Source organism: Leptidea sinapis, chromosome 19, assembly GCF_905404315.1.
Source record: "Leptidea sinapis chromosome 19, ilLepSina1.1, whole genome shotgun sequence".
Taxonomy (NCBI): Eukaryota; Metazoa; Arthropoda; class Insecta; order Lepidoptera; family Pieridae; genus Leptidea; species Leptidea sinapis.
The window spans coordinates 814,082-833,015 of record NC_066283.1 but is presented as its reverse complement, the minus strand read 5'-3'; the positions used below and the strand labels follow the sequence as shown (position 1 = coordinate 833,015).

General features: G+C 33.5%; 1 protein-coding gene and 1 long non-coding RNA gene across 3 annotated transcripts; one reads left to right on the top strand and one right to left on the bottom strand.

The window, feature by feature from the left end:
• Positions 1-2,355: 2,355 nt before the first annotated feature.
• Positions 2,356-10,267, bottom strand: LOC126969859 (uncharacterized). Of its 2 annotated transcripts, none has more exons than XR_007730480.1 (3): positions 10,126-10,267; positions 6,553-6,746; positions 2,356-2,543 (listed from the first exon to the last, which is right to left on the bottom strand). It is a non-coding gene; the product is annotated as an uncharacterized LOC126969859 (long non-coding RNA). The 2 variants fall into 2 exon arrangements; XR_007730481.1 differs by lacking the exon at positions 2,356-2,543 and adding an exon at positions 4,823-5,217.
• A 43-nt stretch (positions 10,268-10,310) lies between these two features.
• On the top strand, positions 10,311-18,364 carry LOC126969855 (uncharacterized). Its single transcript, XM_050815434.1, has 6 exons — positions 10,311-10,659; positions 11,808-12,191; positions 12,979-13,191; positions 14,801-14,984; positions 16,914-17,130; positions 17,170-18,364. The coding sequence occupies exons 2-5, from the start codon at positions 11,843-11,845 to the stop codon at positions 17,041-17,043; spliced, it is 876 nt and encodes a 291-aa protein (XP_050671391.1). The 5' UTR covers positions 10,311-10,659; positions 11,808-11,842; the 3' UTR covers positions 17,044-17,130; positions 17,170-18,364.
• The last annotated feature ends 570 nt before the right edge of the window (positions 18,365-18,934 follow it).

The following is an 18,934-nucleotide window of genomic DNA, read 5'->3' as shown; positions in this document are numbered from 1 at the left end:
GCTAACCGTTCGTGTGACGTATCATTGATAAAATATTATATATTTGAAAATATATAATGTGATGTCACAAAATTTTGGACCCCTTTCCGCCCCTTGTCACAATGTCACACTTCGTTCATCCCCTCTCTCCCCCTTAATGTGTGACGTAATTTATGGATGGCCCCTAATATAAGAAATCTCTGTGTTTTACCTAAAAATATCACAAGCGAAACATCTCCGAGATCGTGTATTTATTAAAAGTAGCCCAAAATACCATTGATGGTCGTGAGCTATTTACCGAAATTAAACTTAATGTTCCTACTCGTAGTCTTAGGAAACCGGCTTTAGTAAACCAATGAAATTTGAAAACAAAATTTTATAATCGATGCGGCACTCGAATCGGCGACCTCTCGTGTTCCGTGCGAGCGCTCTTTCTAACTGAGCTAACCGTTCGAGTGACGTATTGTTGATAAAATTTTGTATGCTTTGTTCAACTGTCAGGTTGTGGCTTCATCTACAGGATCTACTTTACAGTTGATAACCTGCTCATCCCTAATATTTGCATAATAGGAAATTGACTTGAGATGTCGCTCTGGTAAACATACTTTACAAAACGTAAACGTAACTACAGTAGATGCATCAATCCAGGCACATCATAAATAAATAATACAATAGTCAAAGTCAAAAAAATCTTTATTCACTGCAAAACAATAGCATTCAAATGAATATAACAATATTCATTAACAAAATTTAGAATATTAATTCCAACTATGTTTATCATTCAAATAATCTTTCACATTATAATAGGCCTTAGATGTTAATTTATTTTTTACGATACAATAAAATTTTTTAATAGGTTATATTTTAATATAATTTGGGAGTTATTATAAAATATAACACAATCCACTTTAAAAGATTTAGCAATTTTACGGAGCTTCGTAGATGGAATTGGGTTTTTGAAAAAAATTTTTTTTTTGTGATAAATGGAAAGATTATATATTAGTTTTATAACAAAACTATTTTTTTTTTCGCAATAATTCAAAAGTTATTTCAAAATAAAAAAAATTTTTTGAATCCAGTACCGAAGACACGCCGACAACTCCCGAACAAACCCGAGCGCGTGTGACGTCATAATGTTAGTTTTCACAACTATGGTGACCAATCATGGCGCGTTTATAGTCACGTGATTTTTATTTAAATTTCATCAATTTTTAATTGTTTATAATTAATTGAAAAAAATTTTTTTTTAAGTTTTTTGCATTAAATATCAATATTATTAATAATAAAGTTTTAAAATACATAAAAAAAATCAATAATTTTTTTTTTTTCAAAAACCCAATTAAGTTTAATATTAAAAACATGAAGCAACCACAACAACTAAAAGCGCCCGTTCACGGGCTTGACATATGGATCAACCATGGGCCACCCTCGACTATATTTTAGGGAAGGGAACGACTCGTCCCATGTTTAATCTGCAGTGCTCTGCTAGGGTCCTGGTTAGAATGTGTAAGTTTCTCTACTTAGCCCTAGTGCCGCATGCGTAGCCTTTTTGTTAAACGCCTAGATTAGTGGTTCAGAATGGGCTTAACCCGGAGTGTAGCTTCAGAGATTACCACAATCTTGCAAACATGAGGTGTGAAGAGTTGATTTATCAAAACTTCTTGAGACAACACAGAAGGCTTTTCTTTGGCACAATTTTTTTTTTAATGAAAATAAGGGACGAGACGAGCAGGACGTTCAGCTGATGGTATTTGATACGACCTGCCCATTACAATGCAGTGCCCCTCAGGATTCTTAAAAAACGCAAAAATTCTGAGCGGCACTACAATTGCGCTCATCATCTTGACATATAAGATGTTAAGTCTCATTTGGCCAGTAATTTCACTAGCTACGGCGCCCTTTAGACAGACACACAGTAATGTTTACAAGTTACTGCTTGACGGCAGAAATAGGCGCCGTTGTGGTACACATAATCTAGTCGGCATCCTGTGCAAAGGAGCCTCCCACTGGTGATAATTGCTAGTTCGTCAGTGCATTCATTGCCTTCGCCCCCTGCATGTCCTGGAATCCATCGATGTGTAATAATTCAGTGTTTAACTATTTCGGATTATATTATAATGCCCGTCGATAAACTACCCTAGTTTTAATAATTTATTTATTTACATTGATGCGTTATATATTTATATAACAGACTAAATTTAATGTACTTAATGTAACAAACAATTACATGTATCTACCACATGCTTTAATAATTTTCACAAAGTAAATATTAGCTTAAGAGATAAAAAAAACTTATATGTTAACAAGTAATAATGGTTAAATGATTTGGTAATAAATTATTATTATAAATGACAAAGAAATATATTATTATGACTACATTTTATTCACTAAATTTACATACAAATAATTTACGAACTGTATGGACAGAAGGCGTGAAATTAATATCGATGTAATCACTATGTGTTTACCATCTTGCACAGCCTAGGCATAGGAGAGTTCGCTCCAAACATACACCTTCGAACCGGTCCTAATAATAGGGTCCTTAGTTTCCTCGGATAGGGAACCTTGGGAATACACAATGTATTACTTAAGGTCCGTTCTGCAGCATGGTTGGTAGATCGTTGGCGGCAAATAGGTTGAACCGTTGGCTGCCACCACGGTGCAGTCCTCGCCTGCCAGGTATCAATGAGTTTTGCGGTTTCGGATTCGTATGTACAAGAGAGTTTACAGGTACTGATAAATTACTACCTTTTACTGTCAGTAATTAGCTGTCAATAATCTGAGGCTTTCCCAATAAGTCATTCTTATCGCCTTATATTGCAATTCCCATACAAACGTTATATCGCTGGTAAGCTATACGTCGTCCCAATGACAGACAGCGTGCACGGATAAGGTGAGTTACCGTCGATGAGTTTATTGGGACAGAAAAGTCAACGATAGTTACGATTTTTGTTTCAAGTAAGAGATAGACTGAATATTGGGAACGGCCGTTAGACTGTGGTGATCACATAGTATCAGATAACGGGTATGAATAGTCGATTATCCTGACGTGTTCACATTTGTCCACATTCTCTGGCAACGACAGAGGTACCACAGAAGCGTCGCCGGCCTTTTAAAAAGTTGTACCTGAATGTTTTTTTGAAGGTACCCATGTCGTATCATCTCGGAAACACCGTACAAGGAAGCTCATTCTACAGCTTTGTAGCACGTGGAAGAAAGTTTCTTGAAAACCGCACTGTGGAGCCACACATCCAGATGGTGTAAATGATATCTTAAATAATATGTTGTGTGTCGTGCTCAGGTGGAATTCGGTGGCAAATAATAATGTAAGATCAATGTATTTCATCCCTCACTGCATCAAACGTCCATTCTTAATATATTACCCAAAACATCGTTACAAAAAGAGTTAAAAACTCTGTTAACATCCCTTACTAACTTCAGCACAGTGATAATTTAATTAAATATTTTAAGAAGGTGGTAAAATTTTAGGGATTCAAGATGGCTGCCGCACAAATCTTAACGATAATATCTTTTTCAGGGGTGGCTAGGATCAAATTCAAATATAGTAAACTGACAATTTTGTGCCACAGCCATATTGAATTTTAAATGAATAACAGATATACGTATATTATTTAGAGTTCCGTAAGTCCGTGTGAAAAAATCCGGAACCCTAATACAATTATAAATGTGACTAATTCAAATTAATTAGAAATTCGCTGAGATGTTTTTCATCACACGGGAGTCCCGTAACGTCAACTTTTTTTAACAGTTCCCTGAGGAATGTGGTACCTATGCTTGTTAAGGTATCAATCCAAATAAACTAAGCAGTTATAGCAAGAATAATTTCGGAATTCAGTTTTAGGTAATGTTATAGCATGTTAAGCATAATTGAACATGGCGGACCTAATCACCTAAATCGATAATTTTAATGTTGGACACGAGTTGATTTTAAAATGGCAGTCAAAACAAACCTATAACGATTACTTGGGCCAGTAAAAACTGCAATTTAGACATTAACTTACTTAATGACTAGTTTTTAAACTATTTTAAGACTGATTTAATTTCGGGTAATGAAATTACAGTGAATTTTTACTGTAATTGCATTTCATTAGGCGTTTGTTTTACGAGTTCTGCTAGCGAATGCCATAACGTATAATTGTTTGAATCTTATACAGTCGTAAATATGTTGTGGGACTCCAGCTTGTTTAAGATTTGTGTTTTATGTGTAGTATGCAGCTCTTCATCATTGCTTCGTAAGTAATTTTAATATTCAATCCGTAAAAAGGCATAAAAGGCATTTATTTTCTCAAAATTGAGTCCTTTAGAATTCTTTTTGATGTCATTTCTAATAACTACTTGATACTACTACCGCTTCGGAAACAAATGGCGCTCTGAGAGAGAAGAAGCGGCGCAAGAAACTCTCCCAGCATTCTTTTTTTGCGCTCTTTTCAATATAAATATACAATATTGTACAGTCATTTCTATCGCTATACAATATTCACAATCTAGTCCCAGGCTGTCCGATCATTTAGATATTCAGCAGTGGAGTAATATGATTTACGACAGCCATTTTTTATAAAACATTTAAATTTATTTATAGATAAGGCCTGAACCGTGGCTGGGACTTTATTATAAAAGTGTATACCTACATTTACCCTTAAAGCTATTATGTATCTTATGAAACCTACTAGAATTAGTTACAAGCAATCCCTTATTTCTAGTTTTATAATAATGAAAATCACTATTAAGAGCAAATCGTATCACCACTATAGCTGTAATAAGTGCCCACTTATCACATCTTACCACATTTTTACTATAGTATTGATAAAAATGCTCATAACAATCAAAAAAATGATTTAAATGTGGGTAATCACTATCACTACATACATGTGTTCTAAAACTACTTGCGGGATTTCTGCGTGCGATAGCATGGCTGCTCGGTTGGCCGTAATAACTGCCATCGCTTGAGTTTTCAATAGCTCTATTAAGTATGTGGAGAGTTTTGTACAATCTCTGTGCCTCTAGATCCCAAGGTTCAAGTGTCTCGACATCAAACGGCCGCCAAACATATAAGACTGACTCAGACCGACATATTAGTGACGTTTGTTGTCTCCGGCAATCATTGCAGCCCCAGTGTTGAATGAAGTAAACTCGACAAGTTGCGTCCCACACAAGTTCCACATCAGGATTTTTCAGGAGTATTTGGCTCTAATATCACGATTGAGATCGCAAAATACCCTGCGGATGATCATCATCATCGTCATGGTTCATTTAAATTTATATAGTCTGGCCGAAGTGGCCAATGGTAGGCTCCGGTGCACAGGTCTGCAGGATGGGTTATGTTTGAAGGCAAAATTACCGGGTTAGTGAAACTTAACATGTCTTAACACTCATAATTTTGGGTTTAATCAAGATGTAAAGCCTGAGTGGCACTGCACTGTAATGGGCAGGATGTAACACTTATTTTAAGGTAAGCGTTATTTATCTACACCCATAATTTAAATCGTCTATTAAAGATTCTAAAACAGTTCAAGAGGATTCATATTATGGGTGTAGATAAAGTCTTGTATGCAACTTTTGATAATGAGGTATTAAAAAACTCATGTGATACTATTTATAAACTCAAATTCGTGTTTTAATGCCTCTTGTTAAACTTTGCTCGTCTCGCCCCTTTTCTCATTATAATATAGCACCAATAGGCCAAAAGACCGACTCATTTTGTGTCCCGGCCAAAAATCGATCACGCTCTGCCCTGTCACTACATCATTTCAAAACATCATCAAACACTCATTTACACAGACATGCATCCCATGCATTTGAAGTCGTCTGTGTTGAATGCCAGACGTCAACGTGATGCACCCGCATTGTATTTAGCATTTTATCGTAATCTATGTAGGTGGAATTCGACCGCTGATAAGTTGAGGCATTTCAGCATTTAATATCTAAGTGCAAACTATGCATAGCTTATAAGTTGACACTAAACAAACAACAGTATATGACGTAAAAATTCCACGAAAACAACTATTTATTTAAAATAAACATGTAGTGAGCAGGGTAGTGTATCAGTAACATCATCGAAACAGTTAAATTTCGCAGAGTCGACCCGGTTAGGTGTTTATAATTATTTCGAAATATGCAACTCTATGTAATTCTTCTTCAAGACTGCGCTCGTCTGCCCGATTTAGATTCCAATTTGGTCAATGTGATCACTAGCTTCCAACTTCCTAATAATCACTGATAACATATTATTAATAATATCATCTTTTACAGCCTCATGGCTTTAAGGCTCTAAAGGGCATAAACTCAGGTTTGCCTTTTAGAGCCTTAAAACAATGATTGGTCAGTAGTTTGCTAATTAATAGTATAATATAATAGTCTGCTCTTTAAATGAATACTTACGTTATTTATTATACATTAATACTAAATACCATAAATTCCGAAAGATTGACTGTATCATGAAAATCATTGTGAAACGTTAAGGCACAATTTTCAGTATTTAGTCTTACAATGCTGAATGTGTTGTTAAAAATAATTTTAGTTTTGGTAGCGGAAATAGATAGTAAATAAACCTACCTAACTAGTAGGACAGGATCTCCCAACTTTCTTCAGACAACACTTCAAATTTCTTACTATGTAGGTACTTGGAGCTGTAAATTCCAGAAAGATCCAGATCCTTTGTGACGTTGTGAATTGTATTTCGTTTGTGTCTGGATGTTCTGTACTAAGTAGATGCTTCATTTGCGCATTAGAGGTCTACAGGAACAAAGCTGCAAATGCAGTATGCATATCATTTTGTATTTTTACCATAGAAAGTTTAATTAGTCTAGATTTGAGTTTCAGCCAAACAATGATAATTTATTTGAAACAGCATACTGTTTAGTCATGTTCAATGGTTTTCTTAAAATTGTCGGAAAACATTTCGTTTTATAAATGATACGATTTGTGAAATAGTGTTACATGCAAATCCAATGGCTTATACTTTATTGACTGTAATATAATATTTCAATGCAACAATAGTGATCACATCCAAACCAGAGGCTGTACTAACAGATATTGTAAAGCGAATCATAAAGCAGATAAATGTAATGTTGATGATATCTTAAGAACTTATGAATAAGTATGTGCATGCAGCGATGGTAATTTCTATATTGATAGGTTACGAAAATAAATTGATGCAAAAAAGTAAGTTAAAGAAATAAAGACAGGATATATTGACGATATTTTGTTAGTAGATAGTTATAAGTAATATATAATAAGTAATGCTGCTGAGATCGATACGATATTTGTGCTGCAGAAGAGAGCCGTTAGAGCCATTTATAACATGGGGTCTAGAATTTTGTTAAAGAATAAGTTTAAAGAAATAGGTATTATGACAGTGGCCTCACAATACATTTACGAGAATTTGATGTTTGTACAAAACAATAAAAATAAGTTCACAAAACTAAGTGACTTACATAGTATTAATACTAGAAATAGGGGTAGACTTGTCATGCCTGCCACAAGACTCCATAAAGTCAGTAATTCTTTTAGGTGTCAGTGTGTCGCTTCTATAATAAACTCCCCGAACATATAGCAAATATGTCTATACATAAATTCAAAGCCTACACAAAAAGTAAATTAAGCAGCAAAGGCTATTACAATATCCAAGATTATTTAAATGATAAAGCAGCCTGGAATTGAATTGATCTACTTAAAGTGTGATTTGTTTTATGTGATTTTAATTGTTTGATGTTATTTATATTACTTATTTGATTTGTTTGATTTTAATTTTATCTGTTTGATATTATTTATTTATTATTATGAAATTTAGTGTATGACTGAACTTAAGCCATCGTAAATCAATGTTATGAGTTCAATAAACGTTTTGATTTTGATTTTTAAGAATGAACCTTGTACGCCTTATAAATTACAATCAGTAAAATAATCTTAGGTATAAGTAAAACATACAATGAAATAAAAAAAAAAAAGACTGTATCCATTGCGTATGCCTTAATCATAGAAAATTAATATGTACTAAAAAATTGCAAGCATTAAAACCTGTCATTTAAAAGTGGTCCTTTAGTTCTAGAACAGCTAACGATTGTGCAGATAGACACACCGTTGTGAACAATGAAAAAAGTACAAATTTAGGTAAATGCTTATATTTACACGAACATATTAAACGGTCAAGTGCAATTAATATAATTTTAAAAATGATATCCCTATCGTTTGGTTTACTGACTCCCAATGCAGTATTACTCCAAATTAATAGAATTGTACATTACGATATAAGTGCGCAAAGTAGGTCGTTCCCACACGAGCGAAGCGAGTGCAGGATGACCTACGTGCGCACGCGTATCGTATTATATTTTCCTAGTTGCGCAAAGTTTGACCACATAATATAATTTTTAAAAATGATATGATGATCGTTTAACTTACTGACTCCCAATGCAGTATTACTTTTAATTAATAAAATAGTACATTACGATACAAGTGCGCAAATTACGGATGATTTTTCTATTAAGTTGCGCATAAATCGACCACTATAATTATTTTCAAATATTCCCGCACGCTCTTGTCAACGTGTGCGAAAGTGGTACTTTGCGAACGCAAATGCATACGCAAAATCGAACTTTGCGCACGATAATAGGAAAACTGTTTAATGAGACTGTATTTCATTTTTAGCCAAAATAATATTTTGTTTTATTTAACGTTAAAGTACAAATTTAGGTAAATGCTATGCTTTTGTACACAAACAAAACAGTCATGTGCCAATAATATGATTTTAAAATGATATATGTACTTACTGTCTCCCAATGCAGTTTTATTTCAAATTAATAAATACTATTTGAAGACACTGCATCTCATTATTAGCCAAAATAATATTTTGTTTTATTTAACGTTAAAGTACAAATTTAGGTAAATGCTATGCTTTTGTACACAAACAAAACAGTCATGTGCCAATATATGTACTTACTGTCTCCCAATGCAGTTTTATTTCAAATTAATAAATACTATTTGAAGACACTGCATCTCATTATTAGCCAAAATAATATTTTGTTTTATTTAACGTTAAAGTACAAATTTAGGTAAATGCTATGCTTTTGTACACAAACAAAACAGTCATGTGCCAATATATGTACTTACTGTCTCCCAATGCAGTTTTATTTCAAATTAATAAATACTATTTGAAGACACTGCATCTCATTATTAGCCAAAATAATATTTTGTTTTATTTAACGTTAAAGTACAAATTTAGGTAAATGCTATGCTTTTGTACACAAACAAAACAGTCATGTGCCAATATATGTACTTACTGTCTCCCAATGCAGTTTTATTTCAAATTAATAAATACTATTTGAAGACACTGCATCTCATTATTAGCCAAAATAATATTTTGTTTTATTTAACGTTAAAGTACAAATTTAGGTAAATGCTATGCTTTTGTACACAAACAAAACAGTCATGTGCCAATATATGTACTTACTGTCTCCCAATGCAGTTTTATTTCAAATTAATAAATACTATTTGAAGACACTGCATCTCATTATTAGCCAAAATAATATTTTGTTTTATTTAACGTTAAAGTACAAATTTAGGTAAATGCTATGCTTTTGTACACAAACAAAACAGTCATGTGCCAATATATGTACTTACTGTCTCCCAATGCAGTTTTATTTCAAATTAATAAATACTATTTGAAGACACTGCATCTCATTATTAGCCAAAATAATATTTTGTTTTATTTAACGTTAAAGTACAAATTTAGGTAAATGCTATGCTTTTGTACACAAACAAAACAGTCATGTGCCAATATATGTACTTACTGTCTCCCAATGCAGTTTTATTTCAAATTAATAAATACTATTTGAAGACACTGCATCTCATTATTAGCCAAAATAATATTTTGTTTTATTTAACGTTAAAGTACAAATTTAGGTAAATGCTATGCTTTTGTACACAAACAAAACAGTCATGTGCCAATATATGTACTTACTGTCTCCCAATGCAGTTTTATTTCAAATTAATAAATACTATTTGAAGACACTGCATCTCATTATTAGCCAAAATAATATTTTGTTTTATTTAACGTTAAAGTACAAATTTAGGTAAATGCTATGCTTTTGTACACAAACAAAACAGTCATGTGCCAATATATGTACTTACTGTCTCCCAATGCAGTTTTATTTCAAATTAATAAATACTATTTGAAGACACTGCATCTCATTATTAGCCAAAATAATATTTTGTTTTATTTAGCGTTACGTTGATTACTTCTTATCGCCATCGAATGAAAATCCAATTTTGTTCTCATTTTACGGCATTATTCATTAATCTATTGTGCATAATACAATGGAAACATAGATTTTCTGAAGCTGCACATTAAAGATTTTTGCAAAACAATATCTAGAAGCATAATGTTGAGAAATAGAATACAAATAGTAAAAAAAAAACAATATGAAGTCTTGGTCTGTTGAAGAAGGCATACCATTGATAGATATGAAGGTTTCCTTGGAGTAACATTAACTTTTCCTCTATTAATTTTATCTTATCCATCTTTGAATATAAAGAATAAAATTACCTAACAAGTTTTTTTTTCCAACTCTTTTTGTGAATTTGACCAATGTGAAGAAAATGTGGGCTATTCATTTTATAGTTTTGCTTTAATAAATTTCTGTTTATACATTACTTTCTACTTAAGTAAGTACTTAGTACAATTTTATTCTTGCTGAAATTAAATATTTTTATTCTTTCATTGCTTCCTGTTTACTCCGCAACCTCATACATAATAAATAAAACAAATGAAACGTTTATTTTCAGATAACCTTGGTCTATTGTTAGTAAATATAGATATGTAAATATTCTTTAGTGTTAATTCCACCAATATTTGTTTTTAAACTTAGTCTCGTGCCAGATTTTGGCGAGACAACACGTCCTGAGGATGCCTCGTGTAGAGGCGAAACACGTGTCGAATTGTTTAAAAACAAATATTGGCGGAATTAACACTAAAGAAAACTTAAATCATTTGTATAATTATGGATTTCCGCAAAGTAACGCCTAATTCAATAAATATTTTTTAGTAAATATAGAGTATGGATTGCATAATATAAATATACTAAGAGAAAACAGTACAGGCAACGTACATTGACCTCTGGAACGACACAAAATAACGAAAAAAATAAGTCTTTATTATGGAATACCTCACAATTATAGTTTATCGATACTTTTTCACCCTTATTTAGAACCCATTACCAAATACCAATAAAAGTAAAAAATATTTTTGTGTAATTCGAATCCTACTAATATATAAATGCAAAAGTTTGTTAGAATGTATGGACGTCTGGATGTTTGGATGTTTGTTGCTCTTTAACGCAAAAACTACTGAATGGATGTAGTGGTCTTCCAACGTAAACATTACAATCTGCAACTAAGTAATATAGGTTTGACAACAAAAAAATATTGATTTAAAGTTACGATTACATACCTATTCTAATTATAGAAATAAAGAACTATTTTTTAAGTTTACTTATTCTAGGTAGGAACAGTTTTAGGTAAAGAAGATAACCTTAATGTCGTCAGAAGAGGTAAGTGTCATGATAGAAAGAGAGGCAACTTGTAATAAAAATGTAGGTAAATAGCGCTGTGCGATCTGAATTACACCTTATTGTGTGTCCACAAGAGTCCCGTTTTCTTTAATTGATTTTCCGGAGTGAGACTTCTGCATTTGTACTATTACATATTCTTTGGTAGTAGGCAAGGCCCTTGACTGTTTTAAAATGAAGCCGGCAGTCGATCGTTCCCATGGTTCCAAACAGGCATAATTAATATTATAATTGTCGATATTTCAGTAAGCCTGGGTAAAGGTAAGAGGACAGAGAAATCAATGACACTTAAAGACAACCAGAGCTGCGTCCCCGGACAGATCTATAAAGTGGACTGTAATATGTGTCGGTGTGGACCCAGCGGGGGACTCGTGTGTACCAAAATGGCTTGTTTGAGCCAGTCTGTCTTGGACGCTCTCAAAAGAGGACAGAGAACTTCAGGGGACAAGAGATCTTTGAGAAGTGAGAATGTTGAAAATGTGAAAAGTATTAAACGTAACAGGTTTCCTATTATAGGAGAGGGAGAAGTTTGTGTGCCGGGTAAAATGTACACAGAGGGTTGTAAGACTTGTTATTGTAACGAAGATAAGCAGTTGGATTGTAGTGAAACATGCAAACATAAACTGGCGCGTAAGTTTAACGATATATTTTATATTTTTCTGTCTACTAAAGCAACTGATGCCATCCGTAAATAATAAATATTGTCCATTAATATATATATATATATATATAAATAGAGTGGTTAAATAATAAATAGCGATATGATCAACAGATAACAAATTCCATTGACATATATGTACCGGACAAATTTGCGATCAGGCGCAAGAAACTCTCCCAGTTTTTGCAACTTTTACTGTATCAAATTATATCCCTAAATTTCTCTAACCCTCCATAATACGTTCAAGAACCGCACATTAAGATCTCCATAAAATATAATGTTTTATTAGAACAAATTTTTTATATGTAAAAATTTTATTATTCTACCCACATATCATAAACCTCCATGATGAAATCGGGAGCCGTATATTATAGCCACCTAAAATTTTAGCCGGTGATGGCCTCGGACAAACTAATAATTTGTCCAAGGTAATGGCTGTAATGAAAATTTTTTGTCAGCTGTCATAGTTTTTTTTTTAATTCCGAGATAAATTAGAGTCGGTCCCAACTATCATATCGTTCGATAATTTACTTACGTGCAACATTTGTCAAACTTGTTTGCATATTGACTTTTCATTTCGAACTAAACGTCATCGCGACTGATATTAGGGAGAGTTTCTCTAGGCTGGTTGCCATCAAAGAGAATAAATTCTCTTAGCACTACATTGCCATACTTGTGTCGAGTGTCATTTCCGACAAGCATCCTTCTTAAACCAATGGATAACCAATATTTTGTTTGATAATATTCATTATATTCTAGTAAAAAGACATTCTAACATTGTGGAGAGACTCATGAAGCGAGACTTGCGCAAAGTTCCAACGATAGCTCACCTGGCCAAGAAATGTACTCCTGGCAAGAGGTATCGCATCGACTGTAATGGCTGCCTGTGTATGTCAAAAAACAATCTCATATGTGAAGAAAAGATGTGCGAGGCGCAGGACACGGCGGAGAAACGAGCGCTGGCTCTCTCAGGTCAGGAAACATTAATTTAAGAACATCAACTGGAAAGAGTGTATATAAAAAAGCGGCCCAGTGCGAGTCGGACTCGCCCACGAAGGGTTTCGTTGCAGCAAGTAACATAATATAAAAGTTCTTGTAGTTCGTTGTAACTTTGATCGATGTTTTAATAATAGTGTATTTTATTTTTCAATTAAGTTATTGCAATTTGAAATAATTACTTATATGAGAAACATCAATATCATTTTTGAAAACCTATCCATCCATACACGTATGGGTTCTATGAAAAAAAGTTTTTTGAGTTTCAGTTCTAAGTATGGGGAACCCCTAAAATTTATGGTTTTTTTCTATATTTGTGTGAAAATCTTAATGCGATTCACAGAATACATCTTCTTACCAAGTTTCAACAGCTTTCAACAGTTTCGGAAAAAAGGGGCTGTGACATACGGACGGATAGACAGCCAGACATGATGAATCTCTAAGGGTTCCATTTTTTTGCCATTTGGTTACGGAACCCTAAGAAATGGTGGCAATTCTCAAGTGATTCTCTGGTGTTGCAAAAGAGCGGCCGTGAAGACTCACTCTTAGTTGACATACAATGATCTTTCCTTCCTCAGCGGAGGTGGGTGATCATCACAGCTACTTTAACACACCAGGGGATTTACAGCTCACTCCAACCATCTCTCTCACGCTGTCCGTAATGTACGGCTTCTTCCCAATTTCTGTTTTCCTTGGATCCTTCTCTGCATAAAGAATTAGAGATGTTGGCATAATATGGCTGCGGAGGAGATATGGTCGTTCACCACGAATAAAGTCCGTATTAAGTAATGATCACCAGTGGGAGGCTGCTTTGCACAGGATGCCGGCTAGTTTATGGGTGTGGTACCCAATGGCGCCTATTTCTGCCGTGAAGCAGTAATATGTAAACATTATTGTGTTTCGGTCTGAAGGGCGCTGTAGCTAGTGAAATTACTGGGCAAATGAGACTTAACATCTTGTGTCAAGGTGACAAGCGAAATGTAGAGCCGCTCAGAATTTTTGGGTTTTTCAAGAATAGAGGGCGTATCAACTACCATCCAATTGCGCTCGTCACCTTGATACATTAGATGTTATACTCATTTGGCCAGTAATTTCACTAGCTACGGCGCCCTTCCGACCGAAACACAGTAATGTTTACACATTACTGCTTCACGGCAGAAATAGACGCCGTTGGCCATAATCTAGCCGGCATCTTCTGCAAAAGAGCCTCCAACTGGTAGATATAAAATAAGGCTATTGTTATGCGTTTATCATTTAATAGTTTGTTAAAATTCTTCCATAACTATTAGAGAGATACCTCGAACCTTAGAATACATCTGTATTCTAAACCTCGAACTTTAATGCACAAAATATTAAAATTATGGATAGTTTAATAAATGTTTCTTCTATAGTCTATATCTACATTAAAGCTTTGGTATATATTTTCCGATTTATTGGCGAAATGTACTGTTCTAGTTCCGATTTAAGAACTATGTTACCATTATTCCTGCAAACAAATAAAATCTCAGTTCGTTAAATACGAGAACTGAAACAGATTATTTAAAAGATATACTTTAGTAAAACCACACATAACATGTGTTTTCAGATAGAAGCTGTGAGTTCATGTCGGATCATGAATGTATAACGTGTGAGTGTTTCAATGACACTACCAAGTGCACAGTGGACCCCATGTGTGCTCAGCAGAACCAACACCTGTCTGGCAAGTCCGACAGGGTCCCGAGGGCTTTCAACTTAGACCGGGAGAGATGCAAGCCTGGTGTCACATACCTGTAAGACAAACTTACACTTACTTTTCACTTAATTGTATTTTAATGAGATAATATTTGTGAGCATGTTAAAATAAAGGTGTAAGACAAAATACCTAGAGGAGAGGAGAGAGATTCGTTTAAATAGGGGTACGTTGCACAAGTGGATACATAAAAATATATATATTTTTATTGGAGTTTACTCCTTGAGAATCGATTTTTATATAAGGCGGTATATTTTTATATAAGGTATGAGAAAAATATGGAGAGTAAAACCTACTCATCAAATGGCGTAGTAACGTTTTTGGTGCGCATCATTTCTCGCGCACCTTTCACTTTCTTGTATTTGGAGCTTTATTTATTATATTATTGAAATTGGTTTATTATTATATTTTCATAAAATTAAGTGAAAATTTTATAAATTATGGAAGAAAGTGGTGTAAATAATATTGCCGGAAAATCTGATAAGCACGTAGGTACTAAGTAAGTTACAATTCATACATTAATATGACATGTATTGTATATATGTGCTTTGTATTTATTAAATATTGAATTTTCAATATAGTTCATACAAACACCAAATTTATATAAGCTATCCACATAATTAAATGTTTAATTTAATATGGAGAATATATGTAGCGCATTTCACGCCAAATAGACAATTTTTAACTTAACCTATTATTTTATTTTTTTAATATCTAATATTATTTTAAAGTTATTATACTTAATTTATTTTCTATTAACTATTTTTGTAGTTTCAGTTATGATAATTAATGATTCGATAGTATAATTTTAATGATGTCAAGATCTACTTAAATGTAAAATATTTCATATATAATATATAGCCGAATAGTCGTAAAAAATTTTAATAATATAAAGATATATAGGTACATTCCTTAAGAATTTTCATTAATGCGTTTATTTACCCTTACATATATGTTAATAATGTTTACACATTACTGCTTCACGGCAGAAATAGGCGACGTTATGGTACACATAATCTAGCCGGCATCCGGTGCAAAGGAGCCTCCTCCTGGGGTTCGATATCCCCCAGTGTCCTTAACTAGAAAGAGGGAAAGCACATACCTTTGATTTAATTAATTATAACTGTTCAAAACGCTTTTATTATAAGTTATAAGTGAAGGAATTAAAAAGGCTTAACTATTATTATTAAAAATAGTATTATTATATGTTGAAAAAACATTGAAGCTGTATAGGTTGCTTAAAAAGGGTGGTAATCCCATGTAAGTCACGTGTTCTGAAGAGCTTAGAGAAAAATATTGAATAAAATAGAACACTGCATTTAATGGGGCAGGGTGTATCACTTACCATTAGTTGAACGTCCTGCTCGTCTCGTCCCTTATTATCGTAACAAATAACATTAACTTCCAGGTACTCCTTGTCTTCACTGTGATTGTTCAGAAATGTCTAGCAATTTTTATTCCTTTTCCTGTCCTCCTTTGGCTTTGTTGCCTCTTGGTCTAACCCAAACAGTGACCAATCAGCTATCCTTCCCAAGCTCCTTCTTGTGCAGCCCATTTCCACTTTCACTTTTTTTTTATGGAAAAGGAAGACAAACGAGCGAACCTGGTGTTAAGTGATCACCGCCACCCACATTCTCTTGCCATACCAGAGGTATCACAGGAGCGTTACCGGCCTTTAAGGAAGGTGTACGCGCTTTTTTTGAAGGTACCGACTCACTTGAGTCGTTTCGTATTTGAGTTGTTTATCGTCAATATATTTTGTCATTAAATTAAATGTGTAACGTTCGTCCGTCCGAACAGTTGGCTCAGTAGAAGACCTCTCGAACAGAATCCGAGAGGTCGCGGGATCGAGTTCCGCATCGTTCATAAATTTTGGTTTAAAATTTTACTAATACGTAATAAGAAAAAGTAATCCAAGAGGTGAGGATATCACTAAATTTTTTTAATTTTTATTTTATCATTGTTTCAGTATCCATTGCAATAAATGCTACTGTCAACCCGACTACACTTTGAGATGTACCAGCAAAGCCTGTCTGAACTACTCCCAAGTCAAAAAGCTCGACCGACAAAAGGAATATACTGGGAAGCACACAGACTAACCGAAAATACATAAGACGATTATATCTATACGATCCTACTATTCCTACATATAAATACAATATCAAACTGTCTTAGATAATCTTTATTATTTTCCTACAAACATATCTGCCCCACAAAAGTCAGGTAAGTATTAAAATTTATGTGCCTCGCAACGAGATGCGTGAAATGAAACCGGCAGATAATCAAAGTTGACGCAGTGAGTGTAGGAAAGAGGGCAGATCCATGTATCAGTTCACAACTGGCAATCACACCCCGCGCCAATTCGCTGTGAAGTTGCCGCGCGTACCTATTCCGCGGGTACATACTTCATTCCAGGGGGGTGCAACTTCCCTACATTGGCATATGAAAAAAATTTGCATTGAAAGTGCTGCCACCTATTCTATTAGGTACGCTGCAACTTCACCTCGATGGCAATAATTTAACATACATGATAGATGGAGCTAGTGATAGCAAAAAACTCACTTAACTTACTTATTAAAGCAAGAGTTGACTATCGTGCTGTAATCATTAAATGTCTCTCCTTATTGAATGAATAAGAATTACCACCCACACAATACATCAATATGCATAATTGCATTTAATACGGTCCATAAATAATAACGGTCTATATAAACGGTAAACAATAGTAAAAACTATAAACATAATTAGTGCCATCTAGCGACGGTACGCTAAGAGCGTAAAAATAACACAGCGCCATCTCTTAGCCTGGGTACACTGATTTTACAAAATAAAAACATGAGTTGCACATCTATCTCTGGTATATAGTGTATTATTTATTATCTATGCTTCATTCCACATTCAACCGCTACTAAATTTAGACAAGTATAATCGCATTCAGCAATCTAGCATCCTAAATTCAGAAATAATGATGGTTACACACTGACTGAATCATTTAGAAGCCTAATTTGATTGATATGAATTTTCCTTCACCTAATTATGCCTTCACCCATGTTATACATACATTTGGACCCAGTAACACCATGTCATCCGCGTAGTTGATGTTGTAAGAATAACATTAAGGTATAAGGGTATCCATAAATACATAGTTTAATAAAAATGGTTTTCAAAACCGTTATTCTATACCTAATTATCTAACACTACGATGGCCACAAGTCCTTTTCTTATTTTTGGTCAATTATAACATAAACTTACGTCTGGGGTCTACTGTATATTAAAGAAAGAATGAAATATATTTATTTGCAATTAACATATACATTAGATAATTATAAAGACTTTGTTTTATTTTATTTTAGTGCTCTCTATTGTATTTCAATACATAGTTTATAATTATAATACATATGTAGCCAGCTAGTTTACTTTCAGCACGTTTTACGTATTTCATGGCGAATAATTCAAATAATATATGCTTGTTGTAAAATTATTCCCTGTTATTGATTTATCATCATAAATGTCTTTTTTCGAGTGGCTACGGTAGAATTTATTTACTTATGATTGATTTATATAATAAGGCATAATCATTATCAAATGTAGATAAATATAGCAATCATACAAATAATTGAATGTATGGCAACATCAATTGGGGGGAAAAATTCACTATCATAGTTATGAAATAATTTAAAGTTTAGAAAGAAAAGAATAATTTTCCAGCCAATTAACTTACGGAATTGAAGGCACGATAATAAAACAAACCATAAGCCATGGAAAACTTTTATCTCATAGTCCTTCAAGTGTGAAATTAATCCGTTGCTATTTTCACATTTTTATAAAAAAAAATACTTAATTAATTTTTATAATCTTCACAATATGTATTCCAGTGTCACATTTTTAGCACTATTGTTACCATATCAAACTTTATCACAATGTAAGTATTTTTAAAATTCCATTCTTTAACCAATGTTGGTTTTCATAAATTAATACGAAACTTGTCTT